General features: G+C 41.6%; 1 protein-coding gene across 1 annotated transcript in view; it reads right to left on the bottom strand.

Annotated features, from left to right (window-relative positions):
* The window catches only part of jupb (junction plakoglobin b), a gene marked incomplete in the record, with an annotated part of 74,860 nt that overhangs the window by 25,041 nt on the left and 34,967 nt on the right, over window positions 1–14,852 (bottom strand). The window contains 7 exon segments of the mRNA XM_014330099.2: window positions 806–1,024; window positions 6,062–6,181; window positions 6,967–7,070; window positions 7,154–7,298; window positions 7,394–7,595; window positions 13,277–13,515; window positions 13,609–13,869. Coding sequence (XP_014185585.1) covers window positions 806–1,024; window positions 6,062–6,181; window positions 6,967–7,070; window positions 7,154–7,298; window positions 7,394–7,595; window positions 13,277–13,515; window positions 13,609–13,869 — 1,290 coding nt within the window.

Below are 14,852 nucleotides of genomic sequence, written 5' to 3'. Positions count from 1 at the left end.
GTTTTAAGCCTAATCTTAAAAGTAGAGGGGGTGACTCCTGAATACAAACTGGGAATATGTTCTGTAAAAGACTATGTTGAAAGCTAAAAGCTGTGCTTGCCATTCTACTTCTTTATACCAGAGGAAACCACAAGCAAGCCAGCATGGGCCAAAGCATGTTTGGCCCATATCCAGGAGTAAAGGTAGTTTTTTGTGTTGGGATAAAGGTCATTACTAGGGGTGGAGAAGGACCCTGTGTAAACCTCTCATAAAGATATGTAGTGCAGCTCTCCAGAGGACAATGGTGCAAGGGACTGTTGATACAAAAAGACACGGCACATATAAATCCAAAAAGAAAGGAAGCTGTTGCATTTTCTGCTATGCTGAGGAGACACTGCAATACCCTTGGCTTACCTGTCTCAGGCTGGCTTCCGTTTTAATATGTTGAACATCATGAATGTGTTCAACATATCGTTAGCTTCATAGCATAAGTGCCTAAGTCATTTTTTGGTCAAATTGAGATTTTTGCCTAACTTTACTCCCCTACCACTGCTGCATCATCCTGTCCGTCTGAAACACAAAACACAAAAAAATGACTTAGGCACTTATGCTATGAAGCTAACGATATGCAGTAACATGAAGTTTTATGAATGGAAAGCTGGACCAATGAAGGGTTGGTTAAGTATCAAAGGTGCTTTTCTCTTTTCCTTTCTGTTCCTGTCCTTTTCTTTCCTTTCTTCCAATTCTTTTGACCCACAGAGGCTAATTTAGTTACCAGCTCCAATGCATGTTATCTCTAATAGTATACATCACTGTCTGTCCTTACCTTTACTACAGGCCAGTAGTGGGGCTGGCCCAGTAGTTTAACAATAGCTGGGATACCATAGTGCAGACGCACGGCATTCTGGGCTAGCTCGGCATCTTGGTGGCGGGAGGTGAGATGCCGCAGGGCGCAGACCGCAGGTTCAGCAACATCCTCCTTCTCCCCAGCACGAAGCACAGCATGGATCAATGCCTCCACTCCACCATACTGAGTCACCAGCGTCTGTAGGAACACATGGGGAACAGAAGTCTGGGGTTTTTCACCATGAAATACAAATGTGAATCCACACATCAAAACAAAGACAAGTAAACATTAAGTTACATCACTTTGTTAAACTGACGTTCTTTAGAATTGAAATGTGTACACAGCTGAGGTGTTCATGACCAGTGTGACACAATCACACATGAACAAATAAAATCTGTTGGCCATTTATTTAATCTGATATTTTTAATGACTTTGGTTGGCAATAAGAACTTAAGAATTTCAGGAAATATTCATAGTAGTATGTCTTCATACTACGCCAGCATGCGTAAAAATGGATTTATAAAAGCCCAGAACATCGCACCTAAGCTTCTGCATATTGTACAATATGCAGAAGCTTCTGCTCATTTAGAAAATGATATTTGCCAGCAGTGTGTTTTGTGTATTTTAAAACTTGACTGCATGTCTGTGGACTGTGGGAGGAAGCCGGAGTATCCGGAGAGATCAACCCACGCAAACACAGGGAGAACATGCAAACTCCACACAGAAACACCCTGGTCTAATGTTGGAACTCAGAACCTTCCTACTGTGAGGTAACAGTGCTAATCACCAATCATTGCGCCGCCCCACAATACGGAGAACAACTAATAAACTCTGAGCCTGTGAACAAAGACAGCTTTTTTAAGAAGTGATAAAATCTGGAGCTTGTTCTGTATACTGAATTTTAAAACAAATCCTAAAAACTATTTGGAGCCAGTGTAAAGAATATAAAAAAGAAGTAATGTGAGCTTGCTACAACGTGTTAATAGTCTGGCTGCAGCACTTTCTATAGCTTGAAGGCGTGAAAGAAATGATTAGTCCAAGCCGGGCATTACCATTATTTAAATGCAATGACATAAATGCATGGATAATTTTTTCCAGGTCGGCTGATGAGACCATATGTCACAACTTAGGAATGTTCCTAACTGAAAGATGTGAGTCGTATTACACCAAGACTTCGAATGCTGAACTTAGTTGAACAAACAAAAGCAAGAGCCTGAATGTTTCTAAGATATATTTCAGGAGGAGCTACAACCATGGTCTCAATGTTGTTGGTGTTTACAACAAGATCATTCCTAGAGAGCCAGTTGGTAACAAGACTACACTAGTGTGGACAGCCTATCCAATTCAATTCACTCATTTATACAGCACCAAATCACAACAGTTGCCTCAAGGTGCTTCATATTGTACGATACAACAACACAAAGAAAATAGAGAAAACTCTAACAATCATATAAGCCACTATTAGCAGAGTTGGAAAAGGTACAGATATTCTGTACTGAAGTAAGAATACTCAAGTAAAAGTTACAAAGTAGAGGCTCTGAAATGTACTCAAAAACATTTGGAGACATTTTTGTGCAAAGCTAACTGAACCTTGTGCTATATTAACATAAAATTAAATAAAATTAAATAATATTAGATGGGAACTGAATTCAACAAGATGTCAGCAGATGTTTCATGAGTTCTCCTGGGTGATTTCCATCCTCTATACTGACACTACACTGTTTATGATGTCTTTTTCCCAGATGGTATAAAGTTGGTATGAAGGTGGAATTAGTCAGTGGATCTAAGGATCATCAAATTCATATGAATCTCTCCTATATTTGATGTAACCTCACTCTGACTCATGAAACCACAGCCACTGTGCACCAGTCACACGTACTTTTATTTACTTAAAGACAGTTTGTGTGTTTGCTGATGTCTGTTGAGCTGATAGAAACATTGCAAAAAAGTCACTCCCTTTATGATCGCTCCTCTTTAGTTGGACTTGCTAGATGCCGAAGTACCACATTCTGGTGTTGTGGCAAAAACAAAACAAAAACCCCCAAAAGAAAACAAAGCAAAAAAACACCACTTTTAACCCATGACTTTAGCACACACCATCTCTTTTTGTGCGACATCCTCTGGTGATTAATAAACAAACTGAATTGCTCTTCATCTGTTTAGTCTTAATCGTGTTGATGTTTGGAGGCTCACAGTAACAAAATAATAACTTTCCCCAAATGTGCTAAAACAAAAGAGTCGCTGTTTTGAAAATGTAAGAAGTAGAAAGTGCAGATATTTGTTTAAAAATATAGGAAGTAAAAGTAAAAAGTAGTCAGGAAAAAACTACTCAAGTAAATTACAGATACAGTTTTTAGGTATCTGCACTATCTAAATCACCTTTAAAACCCGGAGAGCAGCCAAATGGCTTTTAGCTAAGCTTTAGCTTCAGCCAAGTGGAAGCTAAATTGGCTAGTCATTCATATGTATATTAGGTTGTTACCTGGGAATTCTGGAGGGAGGGGAGTGGGGGTGTGTGAATGAGGGGGTGGGGGAGCTGCTAAAAGCTGTGCACTTCCTTTTGTGTTCTCTTGATGCATTCTCAATCATCCAGGGAAATAAATCTCCAAAAGTCACCAACTTGGAGTGTTTCAGTTTGCCATCTTAGGGAGAAATCAACACACATGGGTGTATGTCCTTTGTTGCTGAGATTTATTGATAAAAACAGTACAAAAAACCAACCATTTGTACACATATTTACAAATGGCCTGCTGAGTGGTGCACGGAGCATGTTCATTGGTTCATGGACCTCCCTGAACTAATGGCATTTATTGCAATTGTCATCTTGCGGGGGGTTAACAGGGTTCCATCTCTAAATGACTGCTGGTCAGCAAACCTGGGAAACCCACAGATCATTGGAACTATGGCACGAAACCGCTTCCAAGACATCATGCAACACCTACGCTTTGATGACAAGTCCACCCGCTGTGATCGAGCAAAGACTGATAAGTTCGCTGCAATTTCCAGTGTGTGGGGATCATTTGTCACCAACTGCATCACGTGCTACAACCCTGGTCTACATATCACCGTTGATGAACAGCTTTTCCCATCAAAGACTCGGTGCTGTTTCCTGCAGTATATTGCAAGTAAACCTGACAAGTTTGGGATCAAGTTTTGGGTGGCTTGCGACCTAAAATCCAAGTACATTTGCAATGTCTTCCCATATCTTGGCAAGGACCCCAATCGTCCCACTGGGGAGAGACTTTCTGAAAATGTAGTAATGAGGCTGATGGAACCATTCCTAGACAAGGGCAGAAATGTTACCACGGACAATTTTTTCACATCGCTTTCACTTGCGCAAAAACTTCTTAGACGGAAAACCACCATCCTGCAAATGTACTTGGATTTTAGGTCGCAAGCCACCCAAAATTGATCCCAAACTTGTCAGGTTTACTTGCAATATACTGCAGGAAACAGCACCGAGTCTTTGATGGAAAAGCTGTTCATCAACGGTGATATGTAGACCAGGGTTGTAGCACGTGATGCAGTTGGTGACAAATGATCCCCACACACTGGAAATTGCAGGAACTTATCAGTCTTTGCTCGATCACTGCGGGTGGACTTGTCATCAAAGCGTATGCGGCCAAACGGAAGAAGACAGTCTATATTCTTAGCAGCATGCACAGCGTGGTTCAGACTGATAACACCACCAAAAGGAAGCCAAACACTGTCACCCTTTACAACAAAACAAAGTGTGGCGTGGATGTGATGGACCAGATGGTTCGGGAGTACACTGTCCGCAAAGGAACACGGCGCTGGCCAGTCGCCGTGTTTTATAACATGATTGACATGGCAGCACTGAATGCACATGTGCTGTATCAAGCATGCACCGGGACGAAGGAAAGACGGGTGGACTTCCTGGTGGGCTTGCAACAGAGTTGGCTCAGCTCTCATGTAGCTGGAAGAAGGCAAGAAAAGAACAGTTGCTTCGGACACAACCCTCCACACCTAGCCCTGGAAAAAGAGCCATGTGTCAGGTCAAACACAAATGCAAGAACAATCATGCCACTGTGCGATGTGTTCACTGCTACAGATACACATGTGGTAAATGCAGACTACAGATACCATGGCAGTGCCAGGATTGTGAGTGATTGCTGAAAATGTTGAAATGTACTCACTCACTTTTTATTATTATTTGTAAATATGTGTACAAATGGTTGGTTTTTTGTACTGTTTTTATCAATAAATCTCAGCAACAAAGGACCTACACCCATGTGTGTTGATTTCTCCCTAAGATGGCAAACTGAAACACTCCAAGTTGGTGACTTTTGGAGATTTATTTCCCTGGATGATTGAGAATGCATCAAGATGAAACACAAAAGGAAGTTCACAGCTTTTAGCAGCTCCCCCACCCCCTCAATCACACACCCCCACTCCCCTCCCTCCAGAATTCCCAGGTAACAACCTAATTTACATATGAATGACTAGCCAATTTAGCTTCCACTTGGCTGAAGCTAAAGCTTAGCTAACACCAGCCATTTGGCTGCTCTCCGGGTTTTATAGGTAGAAAGGTAGAAGCCTGGGGATGCTACTGTTAAACAAAGTAATTTGTACTTTGCTACTTCCCATCTCTGCCTATGAGCTAGCGCTTTGGCAACAGTGGGAAGGGAAAACTCTGCACTTCTGCACATTTTTATTTATTGGTTTACACTTGTGTTACTAACCTCTTCTCAAATAACATAATTATTTTCAAAACCTTTTTCTTGCTGTTTCTTACCACCCCAGTCTTTTGTTGCCCTGTCCCAACTTTTGAGAGATGTTGTTGCCATCAAATTCAAAATTGGCTAATATTTTTTAAGAAATAGTGAAATGTCCCAGTTTAAACATTTGATATGTTTTCTGTGTTGTGGTTATAATAAAAAATATGAGTTCATGCATTCTGTTTTTATTTACATTTTACACAGCATAGCACCTTTTTGTTGGAACTTGCAGCGTTCTAGAAATCCTTTACTGTTACAACACTTGTAAGTGGTAGAAAGTATTCCTGACAGAAATGGTGACATCATAGATTTTTCTTTTACTCCAGTTCAGCGTTGCGTTAGGGCTAGAGCCTGTCCAGCTTACAATCTGTACAGGCAAACATACTGGATGTGTATGTGAGTGTTTGTGTACCTTAAGACATTAAAATTGTACTTGTTTACATGTTAGTTCCATGTAGTCTTGAAAGTTGTGTGTCTGCCATCTCATCATGATTACCTTGTTGCGTGAGTTATTGCATGTCAGGTTGGACAGAATGCCGGTGGCACAGGTTAACATGTTCACATCATCTGAGCCCAGCTGAGTGACCAGTATCTGCAGCAGACCATCTAATCCCTCCTACAGAGCAGAACCAATAGAGATAAAGAAAGGATCAATCACAGCAGAGATGTTTTGGAACAAAGTTAAAGTATATATGTCCTGGGATAAATACATTTCTATACATTTTATGGAGCAGGATGTCTAACCAAACAAGTATCACTAGGTTTTTTTCTAGGCATCAGTTGACAGTCGTGATGTTATTAAAACTTATATAAATATAGTAATCTTCTCCTCCTTCTCATGTCATTTTTAGTATATTCTGAAAATCCAAATGGATTATTTTTCTCCTAATTGTTGATCATCATGATTATTGCTCCATGAAGCAGTTGTGAAGGCAACTGTGGAACATCAAAGTACTTTTCCTGTTCCAATCCACTGAATGAGCTAGTTTGCTAACTGATATTTCGATGGAAATTTATTACATGGTGCTTGAGGATTGTGTGTCAGTCGTGTTAATGTCATAGCTAGCAAGTTAAGAGCAACTGTTGAACTGCACTAACTGAAGTGACTTGCAAATGAAATGATACTTACATACCTTTTCTATTCTGAGCACTCAAAGTGTTGCATATCTAGAAGTTACCGTTAGGATTTTGTAAAAAATGAAAATCATCCACAAGGCCAAGATTGCACCATTTAGGGTTCTGGGTTTTAAGGGGATGTGTTAATGGGATATTTTGTCTAGGAGCTTGATATTGCATGAACCAGCTTATATAAAGTCATCAGTATAACTAATGACCAGAGATCATTTGTTTTGGCTTCTTTATCTTTACATACACACGAGTGACTTCATGTCATCACTGTACCTGTTTGGTTGCTGCGTCTGACAGATTACGGAGTGTCCACAGACAGTTCTGGATCAGACGCTGGCTAGACCCTGTAAGATGCTGCCCCAAAGCCTGCATGCCTCCTGAGCACACATGTGAACATATGGTTACAGAACATGTAGCATGTTGCGCTAAGCCCACAGTATATTCAGCAGTAGTTACATACCAGCTTCTACTATAGCTGGTTTGTTGCTGGGGCAGACAGACAGCACTTTAAGGACACGGCTTGTCGTCCAAAGCAGCTTCTCATAGTTGTAGTTTCTCATGATGAAAACCAAACACTCTGGACCCCCATTGGCTAGAATAATCAGCTGACAAGAAACAGGAAGTAGGAAGTGTTGATTAGGTATTAAAGAAAATAAGTAGACCAATAGTCTCCTTTCCAGCTCCAGGGTCCTCTTCTCACCTTGCTTTCCTGGTTTCCGTAGGACAGGAGTTGCAGACAATCTGTAGTAATGGCTAAAAACTTTGGGTTGCTCTTTTTCAATAAGGGAACTATTCTCTGCAGGCCATCAGCAAGACGCACAGCCATCTTTGCTCCCTCTTGATGCAGCAGCAGGTTGTGAAGAGTGGTAATTCCGTAAAATAGGACTGATTCTACTGGTGAACTGCACAATGAAAAATGGAAAAGGATAGAGATCCCATAAAATTAATAGATTTCAAGGCACATTAGACAGTTTATGACCTTAACTGACTTCTATCAGACACAGATAACTCATTCGAAAGAAATCCCTGAGACTTGAGTTCAAGACTTTTTTTCCAGTGTCCATGACTTGATAGCAGCACCACTCCCTTCATGAAGCATCTGCTATTGGTGAATTCTGCAACAGCAAAAACGATGGTAGAATACCACTTTTTGGATGAAAATGCAAAATAAGGTAGTGCCCCGAAAAACACTGTGCATAAAGGTGCTCAGATGTGTTAATATGGCTGCTGAGTATCAGGCCTTGTTTCTAGAAGCTTCTAGAAATTAACTGATGATGTTCTTTAGGTGCCACACTTGTGTGTTCTAACTTTATAGTACATGCATATAAAAACAGCCCTGATGGCTACTTTGATATCTGTTTTTATACTGTTGAATGTAAATATCTAAATCCACCAAGACTTCAGAACCATCAGCAGCACAAAGTATGGCCGCTTTGCTCAAGCAGACGTTTTTGCAGTTGCTAGTCTGAAATTAATTTAATTGGACAAAAAGGGTCCAACAACACGGGGTTAATAATGCGGGGAAAAAAGCTTCGGCAATGAGGCAAAACCAGTTAATAATAGTTGCAGAATACATTGGTAACAATATGATAACCTGCTAGCAATAAAAAGGTAATATCTGTGCATTAGACTTTTCTTTTCTTTGTTTTTTTGTAAGAAGGCTTTAAATGGTAATAGCCTCATAATAATGAGGTTACATTTGCTGATGTTTTAGCATAATAACAAAGTGATTAAATTAATCCTAACTTAGGTTTCCAGCATTCTGCTTTGCTTAAAATCAATGATGTAAATATTGTGTTTATTGTTCAGGCTTGTTAAATGCAATTAGGTATGTTTGGCAGTTTCTGGGTAATAAGCAGGAGTCAGCGCTGCAAAATGCAAAACTGCCTGCTTCTATTCAATAACACATTAATAACATATTAAAGCAAACTTTAAAAGTGTGTAATTATTACTTTAATATTATTATTATTTCTATTTAATACAATCACTGATGGAAAGGAGAGTTCGTCCGTTAGTCGAACCTCGGATACAGGAGGAACAATGCGGTTTTCGTCCTGGTCGCGGAACACTGGACCAGCTCTTTATCCTCTCCAGGATACTTGAGGGTGCATGGGAGTTTGCCCAACCAGTCTACATGTGTTTTGTGGACTTGGAGAAGGCATTCGACCGTGTCCCTCGGGGTGTCCTGTGGGAGGTGTTGCGGGAGTATGGGGTGTCTGGCCCATTGCTACGGGCCATTCGATCCCTATACAACCGTTGCAAGAGCTTGGTTCGCATTGCCGGCAATAAGTCGGACTCGTTCCCGGTGGGTGATGGGCTCCGCCAGGGCTGCCCTTTGTCTCCGGTTCTGTTCATAATTTTTATGGACAGGATTTCTAGGCGCAGCCAAGTGGCGGAGGGCTTTCGCTTTGGTGGCCTCAGAATCTCATCTCTGATTTTTGCAGATGATGTGGTTCTGTTGGCTTCATCGGGTGAGGGCCTCCAGCTCGCACTGGAACGGTTCGCAGCCGAGTGTGAAGCAGCGGGAATGAGGATCAGCACCTCCAAATCTGAGGCCATGGTTCTCAGCCGGAAAAGGGTGGAGTGCCCACTCCGGGTCGGGGATGAGTTCCTGCCCCAAGTGGAGGAGTTCAAGTATCTCGGGGTCTTGTTCGCGAGTGATGGGAGAAGGGAGCCGGAGATCGACAGATGGATTGGGGCTGCAGCTGCAGTAATGCGGACGCTGCACCGGTCCGTCGTGGTGAAGAGGGAGCTGAGTGTAAAAGCGAAGCTCTCAATTTACCGGTCGATCTACGTCCCTACCCTCACCTATGGCCACGAGCTGTGGGTAGTGACCGAAAGAACGAGATCGCGGATACAAGCGGCAGAAATGAGCTTCCTCCGAAGGGTGGCTGGCCTCTCCCTTAGAGATAGGGTGAGAAGTTCGGCCATCCGGGAGGGGCTCAGAGTAGAGCAGCTGCTGCTCCACATCGAAAGGAGCCAGCTGAGGTGGTTCGGGCATCTGACAAGGATGCCCCCTGGGCGCCTCCTGGGTGAGGTGTTCCAGGCATGTCCCACCGGGAGGAGGCCCCGGGGCAGACCCAGGACACGCTGGAGAGATTATATCTCTCGGCTGGCCTGGGAACGCCTTGGTATTCCCCCGGATAAGCTGGAGGAGGTGGCTGGGGAGAGGGAGGTCTGGGCCTCTTTGCTTAGGCTGCTGCCCCCGCGACCCGGCCCCGGACAAAGCGGATGAAGATGGATGGATGGATGGATGGATGGATGGATGGATGGACAATCATTGATCAAAGAAAGGTTCAAGAAATGTGATGATGACCTGGAAACACTCGTGCAAAACACCTAAAAAAATATGTTGTTAATGCTAAAAATTTAATAAACATGTGTAAAACATGAATCAAAAGTTAGCTTGAAAATAATGCATGCTATTTTATCGTGGATCACAATACTGTCCAAAATATCTAAAATAGTTTTTGAAAAACTTATATAATACATATGAATAGGTCAGATTTGCATGGGAAAGAATGGAGCGAGGGTAATGTTGGTTGAGCTTGTATTAAAAGGCAGAAGTAAAGAGGACATAGAAAGGAAATCTGCATGTTGATAGCATTGATGCACCAAGCAGGGCTCTCTCTGTCAAGCTCTTTTTCATTTTCTCTTCTTTAAATTCAATTTTCTTTCATTTTCTGTACAAATTAAGCTCCCACATCAATTATGAGTGTGCAATATCCTCTTCTGTTAAGCCTGAGTGTATGGAATTATTTAGCAGCCCTTCCTGAAGGTTGGAATAGTTCCCGTAATCAGTACTGCTAGCTTGTTAGCCATATCTGCTACAATTGTCTGTTGATAAACTTTGTTAAGCTCCTTGTTCCACTGGGTATGTTGGTAAAGAGGATATGGGCTACAGGGTATCTATATCAAGGAGGCAACATGCAGTAAACACTCACATATAAAAATGTAAAGAAGGTGGAGAAAATCTTAAGCACATAAGTACTCTAAGGACTTTTAAATAAGTACTATCCCTTTAACCCCTGGAAACAATTTTTCGTAAACTTTATATTATTCATGAATGCACTTCATTAAAGTGTATATATACTTACTTCTGCCGTTTGCATCTGCAATCTTATTCTTACTACCCAGGGCTTGTGACCATAAGTAAAACAGGGCACTTCCACAATCAGCTCTCTCTTCATTTAAACAGAGCGATACAGAGGTCCATCACTGCTGATGCCACAACAACTCATTTGTCGGTCTCCCGCTTCACTTGCACCTTGCACGTAAACAAGAACCCGAGATACTTGAATTCCTTCGTTTGGGGCAGCAACTCATTTCTGCCTTGACGTTGGCACTCTACCCTTTTTCGCCTGAGAATCTTGGCATCAGACTTGGAACAGTTGTTTCTCATTCCCGCTGTATTACATTCAGCAGCAAAATGCCCCATTGCAAGCTGGAGGTCTCCAACTGATGATGCCAAACCACAGGATTTGGTGGTTCCGCCCCTACTTGGTGTTGGCTCTCTCTGTGGTGTGGTATTATTTCCTGTTCCTGTTCCATTGGCCAAAAGTTTTTTTGTGTAGCTTATCTATTTTTTTTCTTTTATAATAACTCATTTCATGGAATAATCTTCTGCACCCTGCTGAATCATAATACTAACTTTGTCTTTAGGGATTTGCTACAAAAACTTAGCTCATAGCGAAATCACTAGCAGCATGTGTTCTTCCCCTGTTCCTCCCATGCTTATTTTAAAGACCTCATAGTGTCATAACACTCCAATAGAGCACTTTGCTCTCAGACTGCTGTTTACTTGTGGTTCCTAGCATATTTAAATATCGAATGGGAGGCAGAGCCTTCAGCTTCAGAGTCCCTCTTCTGCCGAACCAGCTTCCAGTTTGGATTTGGAAGACAGGGACCCTTTCTTCTTTTACGATTAGGCTTAAAACGATCATTTTTGATAAAGCATATAGTTTAGGAGCAGATCAGTGGACCGTGAATCACCGTTAATTTTGGTGCAATAAAGCTGCTGTGAGCTTTCCATGATGCACAGAGTGTTGTTTTTCACTTTGCATTTATACACCACTCTGTATTTAATGCTTAATACTTAATTATAATTAATCTCTGACTCTCCTCAACAGTCAGAGCTTTAATCTGCCTTCTTCCAATTACCCTGAACCGGTAGCAGCAGATGGCTGCCCCTCCCTAAACCTGGTTCAGCTAGAGGTGGCTGTTGTTGTGAATGGGTGGAATGGGTCCAACGTATTGCCTAAATGGGGACCAAGCTCTCACTGCGGTTGCACAGTGACTGATCTTCCCATAACCATAGCCACGTTAAGGTGGATAATGTTAAACTGGATATTTAACTTGAGCAGATATTTCTGCTGTCTAGCTAAATGTAATTAAATGAAAACCACTCAAATGAATCTAGCAATTATATTTCAATAGTTTCATATAAGACACAAACCTCAGTCTTTCAAATGACAGTACAGTACAGGACCTGGCTGTGTGTGGACTTTGTCAGCCTTTCAAACATCTAGACGTCTGATTTCTGCCAGAAAACTTTACTTGTATTTCTACAGACAGGACGGTCTAGTACAATTAACATTGTTGTCCGAACGTGTGCATGTCTGCTCTACCTTTGTTCTCAAGTCCACATTACTGTTCCAAGTTCACTTACTTCCTGTTTTATTTTGTTAGACCTTTGTCTCTTGTGCTTTTTATTTAATTTTACATCCCAGTTAGGTACAAATGTCCTCCCAGGTATCTCCTGTTGCCCTCATCAGTTTGTTTATTTATTCCCCCAGTTTGTCTGAGTTCTTTGCTCTGGCCTCCCCCATTCCTCATGCATGTGTGTGTCTGACCTTTGTTTTTCCTTAGTTTTTTCTTTCCTTGCTCCTGGCTGTCCCATATTTTGTACGGTGTTGGGGTTTAGCATTGATGTTGCCTTTTTCTTAACTATTTTCTGTTTAGAGACAAATAGACAATCAGTGAAAAGTGTAAAAGAAAGTTGGTGGTTGCATTCTTAATAAGTGTTGTATTCAAAATGACCAGCAGTTTGTTTGTTTGTTTTACATCTTGGACTGGACATTAATAAGTCAAAGATTCATATTTAGAGCATTTGTAATGGCCTTCCTCTGTGTTTTGCTTTTCAGTATGTAAGTATTTTAAGTTGCCATATGCTTGCCTTATTTATAATTGTACAAATTGTTATTTTTTATTTGTATCAATTATAGTACTAGAAATGTTCATTATTATTTCATCTTTATGTACTTCATTTCATGAACGTCATTCCCAACCAGTTTTTCTGCAAAGCCCTTAAAACATATTTCAAGCACTGAAATGTTCAATACTTTAAAGTCCTGCTTGCAACAGATGTACAAGGTTTAGATTCAAGGTAACGTTGCCAAACCACGTTGACAATGAGCACAATCACTACGTCCAGATAACAGGACACAATTTGCCAGATTCTGCTACCAAGTATAGCAAAGCCTCTGGTGTATAGAAGGCAGTTTGGCATAATGTTTTAGCCTAAGTGCTGACAAGGCAAAATCATTGAACATAATTCTAATAACAACAATCTAAGTATTTGTACCTTAGCATTCGGACCAGTGCTGGTATCCCTCCAGCCTTGAATATGGCCAGCAGTCCCTCCCTCTGGTGCGATAGGCTGTGAAGCACACTGGCTGTGCAACGTGCCGTCTCCGTGTCAGTTGTTGTCGTCATGGCACACACCACGGATGCCACCATAGCTGGAGACTGCACCAGCACGCGGAGACTGGCCTCCTTACGGGTTAGCTGGTTGACAATCATGGCCGCCTTGTTCACGACAACCTAGAAAATAAAGAAGCTAGCCATCTAAAAAAACACTGTTTCCTTGGTGTTCAACAAGCTAATCCTTAGTAATTGATTGTGTGAACTCTGTACCGGATCCTCGTCTCCCAACAACTTGGTGAGTTCTGGCACTGCCCTGGTGGCCAGTTCAGCATCATCTTGGTAGTTTATCAGGTGGACGAGAGCTGTCTTTAGCAGCTGAGAAGGTTCAGCCAGTCGTTGCACATTGCTCTGCTGTGAGGGATCTGACTGGACAGGCATGGCTGCCTCCCCTTCTACCAGAGTCTCTGGAAACATGGCAGCCCTGACCCGCTGAGCCCGGGTAAGAGAGTACTGAGCTTCTAAATCTGTTGGAGGGAGATGGCAACAAGAGTTATGGTACAGTGTGTGTAAACTGCAAATCTCATAAACCCATATGCCATCAGTAGAAGAATTTAAAAAAGCAAATCAAATGCTCAAGCTACAACATTTTATTTCAGGAAAAACATGAGCTCATTTTGAACTTGGTGACAAGAACACATCTCAAAGAAGTTGGCACAGGCACAACAGAAGGCTGGAAAATACTGGCAACTGCCTGTGTTACCCCTTACCCTTCTAGCAGACGTGCCTGTGGTATCAATCAACTTATCGCATTTACAGGATTTTAAAAAAAAGTTTAACGCAGGACCTCCTTGCTCTTCAAAAACTTTTCTATGGTCAGACGAATCAAAAATTGTAATTATTTTATGGAAAAGATCCTCTGGACTAAAGAAGAGAAGGTCCATCAGCAATCAGTTCAAAGTCTGCCTCCATGGTGGTAAGGGGTTGCATTAGTGTATATGCAATTACCAGTTTGTTTGGAAAGGCACCATCGATGCTCAAAGGTATATATAAAATTATTATATTATATATATTATTATATTATTTAAAGGTATATATAAATTTTAGAACACCATATGCTTTCATCAAGACATATTAGAGCAGGACAATGCTAAACCACATACTGGACTAAATGGCAACTGGACTGATTTTTGTATAGTGCTTTTCTACTTTCCTGGAGCACTCGAAGCGCAATTCACCACATTCACCCATGAAAACCCATTCACACAAGCACTTCCTTCTATGCTTTTAAGTGCTCACTAACTACTGGTGACCAAGATGGTGGCGCGTGAACAACGTGAGGCTCAGTGTCTCTCCAGAATCTGCTATTTAGCGGTTTTTTATCTACTTTTCATCAGATTATTCATCCAGAATTGCTGACCTACAGCAGACAAGAGCTTCTGGACATCTGGACTCATAACTCCAACAGTTTTATCGCCAATCTCTGACTCATCCCAGAGATCTCCAGAACACCGGAG

Source organism: Haplochromis burtoni, unplaced genomic scaffold (assembly GCF_018398535.1).
Source record: "Haplochromis burtoni strain Fernald_Lab_line unplaced genomic scaffold, NCSU_Asbu1 Contig_689, whole genome shotgun sequence".
Lineage (NCBI taxonomy): Eukaryota > Metazoa > Chordata > Actinopteri > Cichliformes > Cichlidae > Haplochromis > Haplochromis burtoni.
This window is presented reverse-complemented; position numbering and strand designations above follow the sequence as displayed.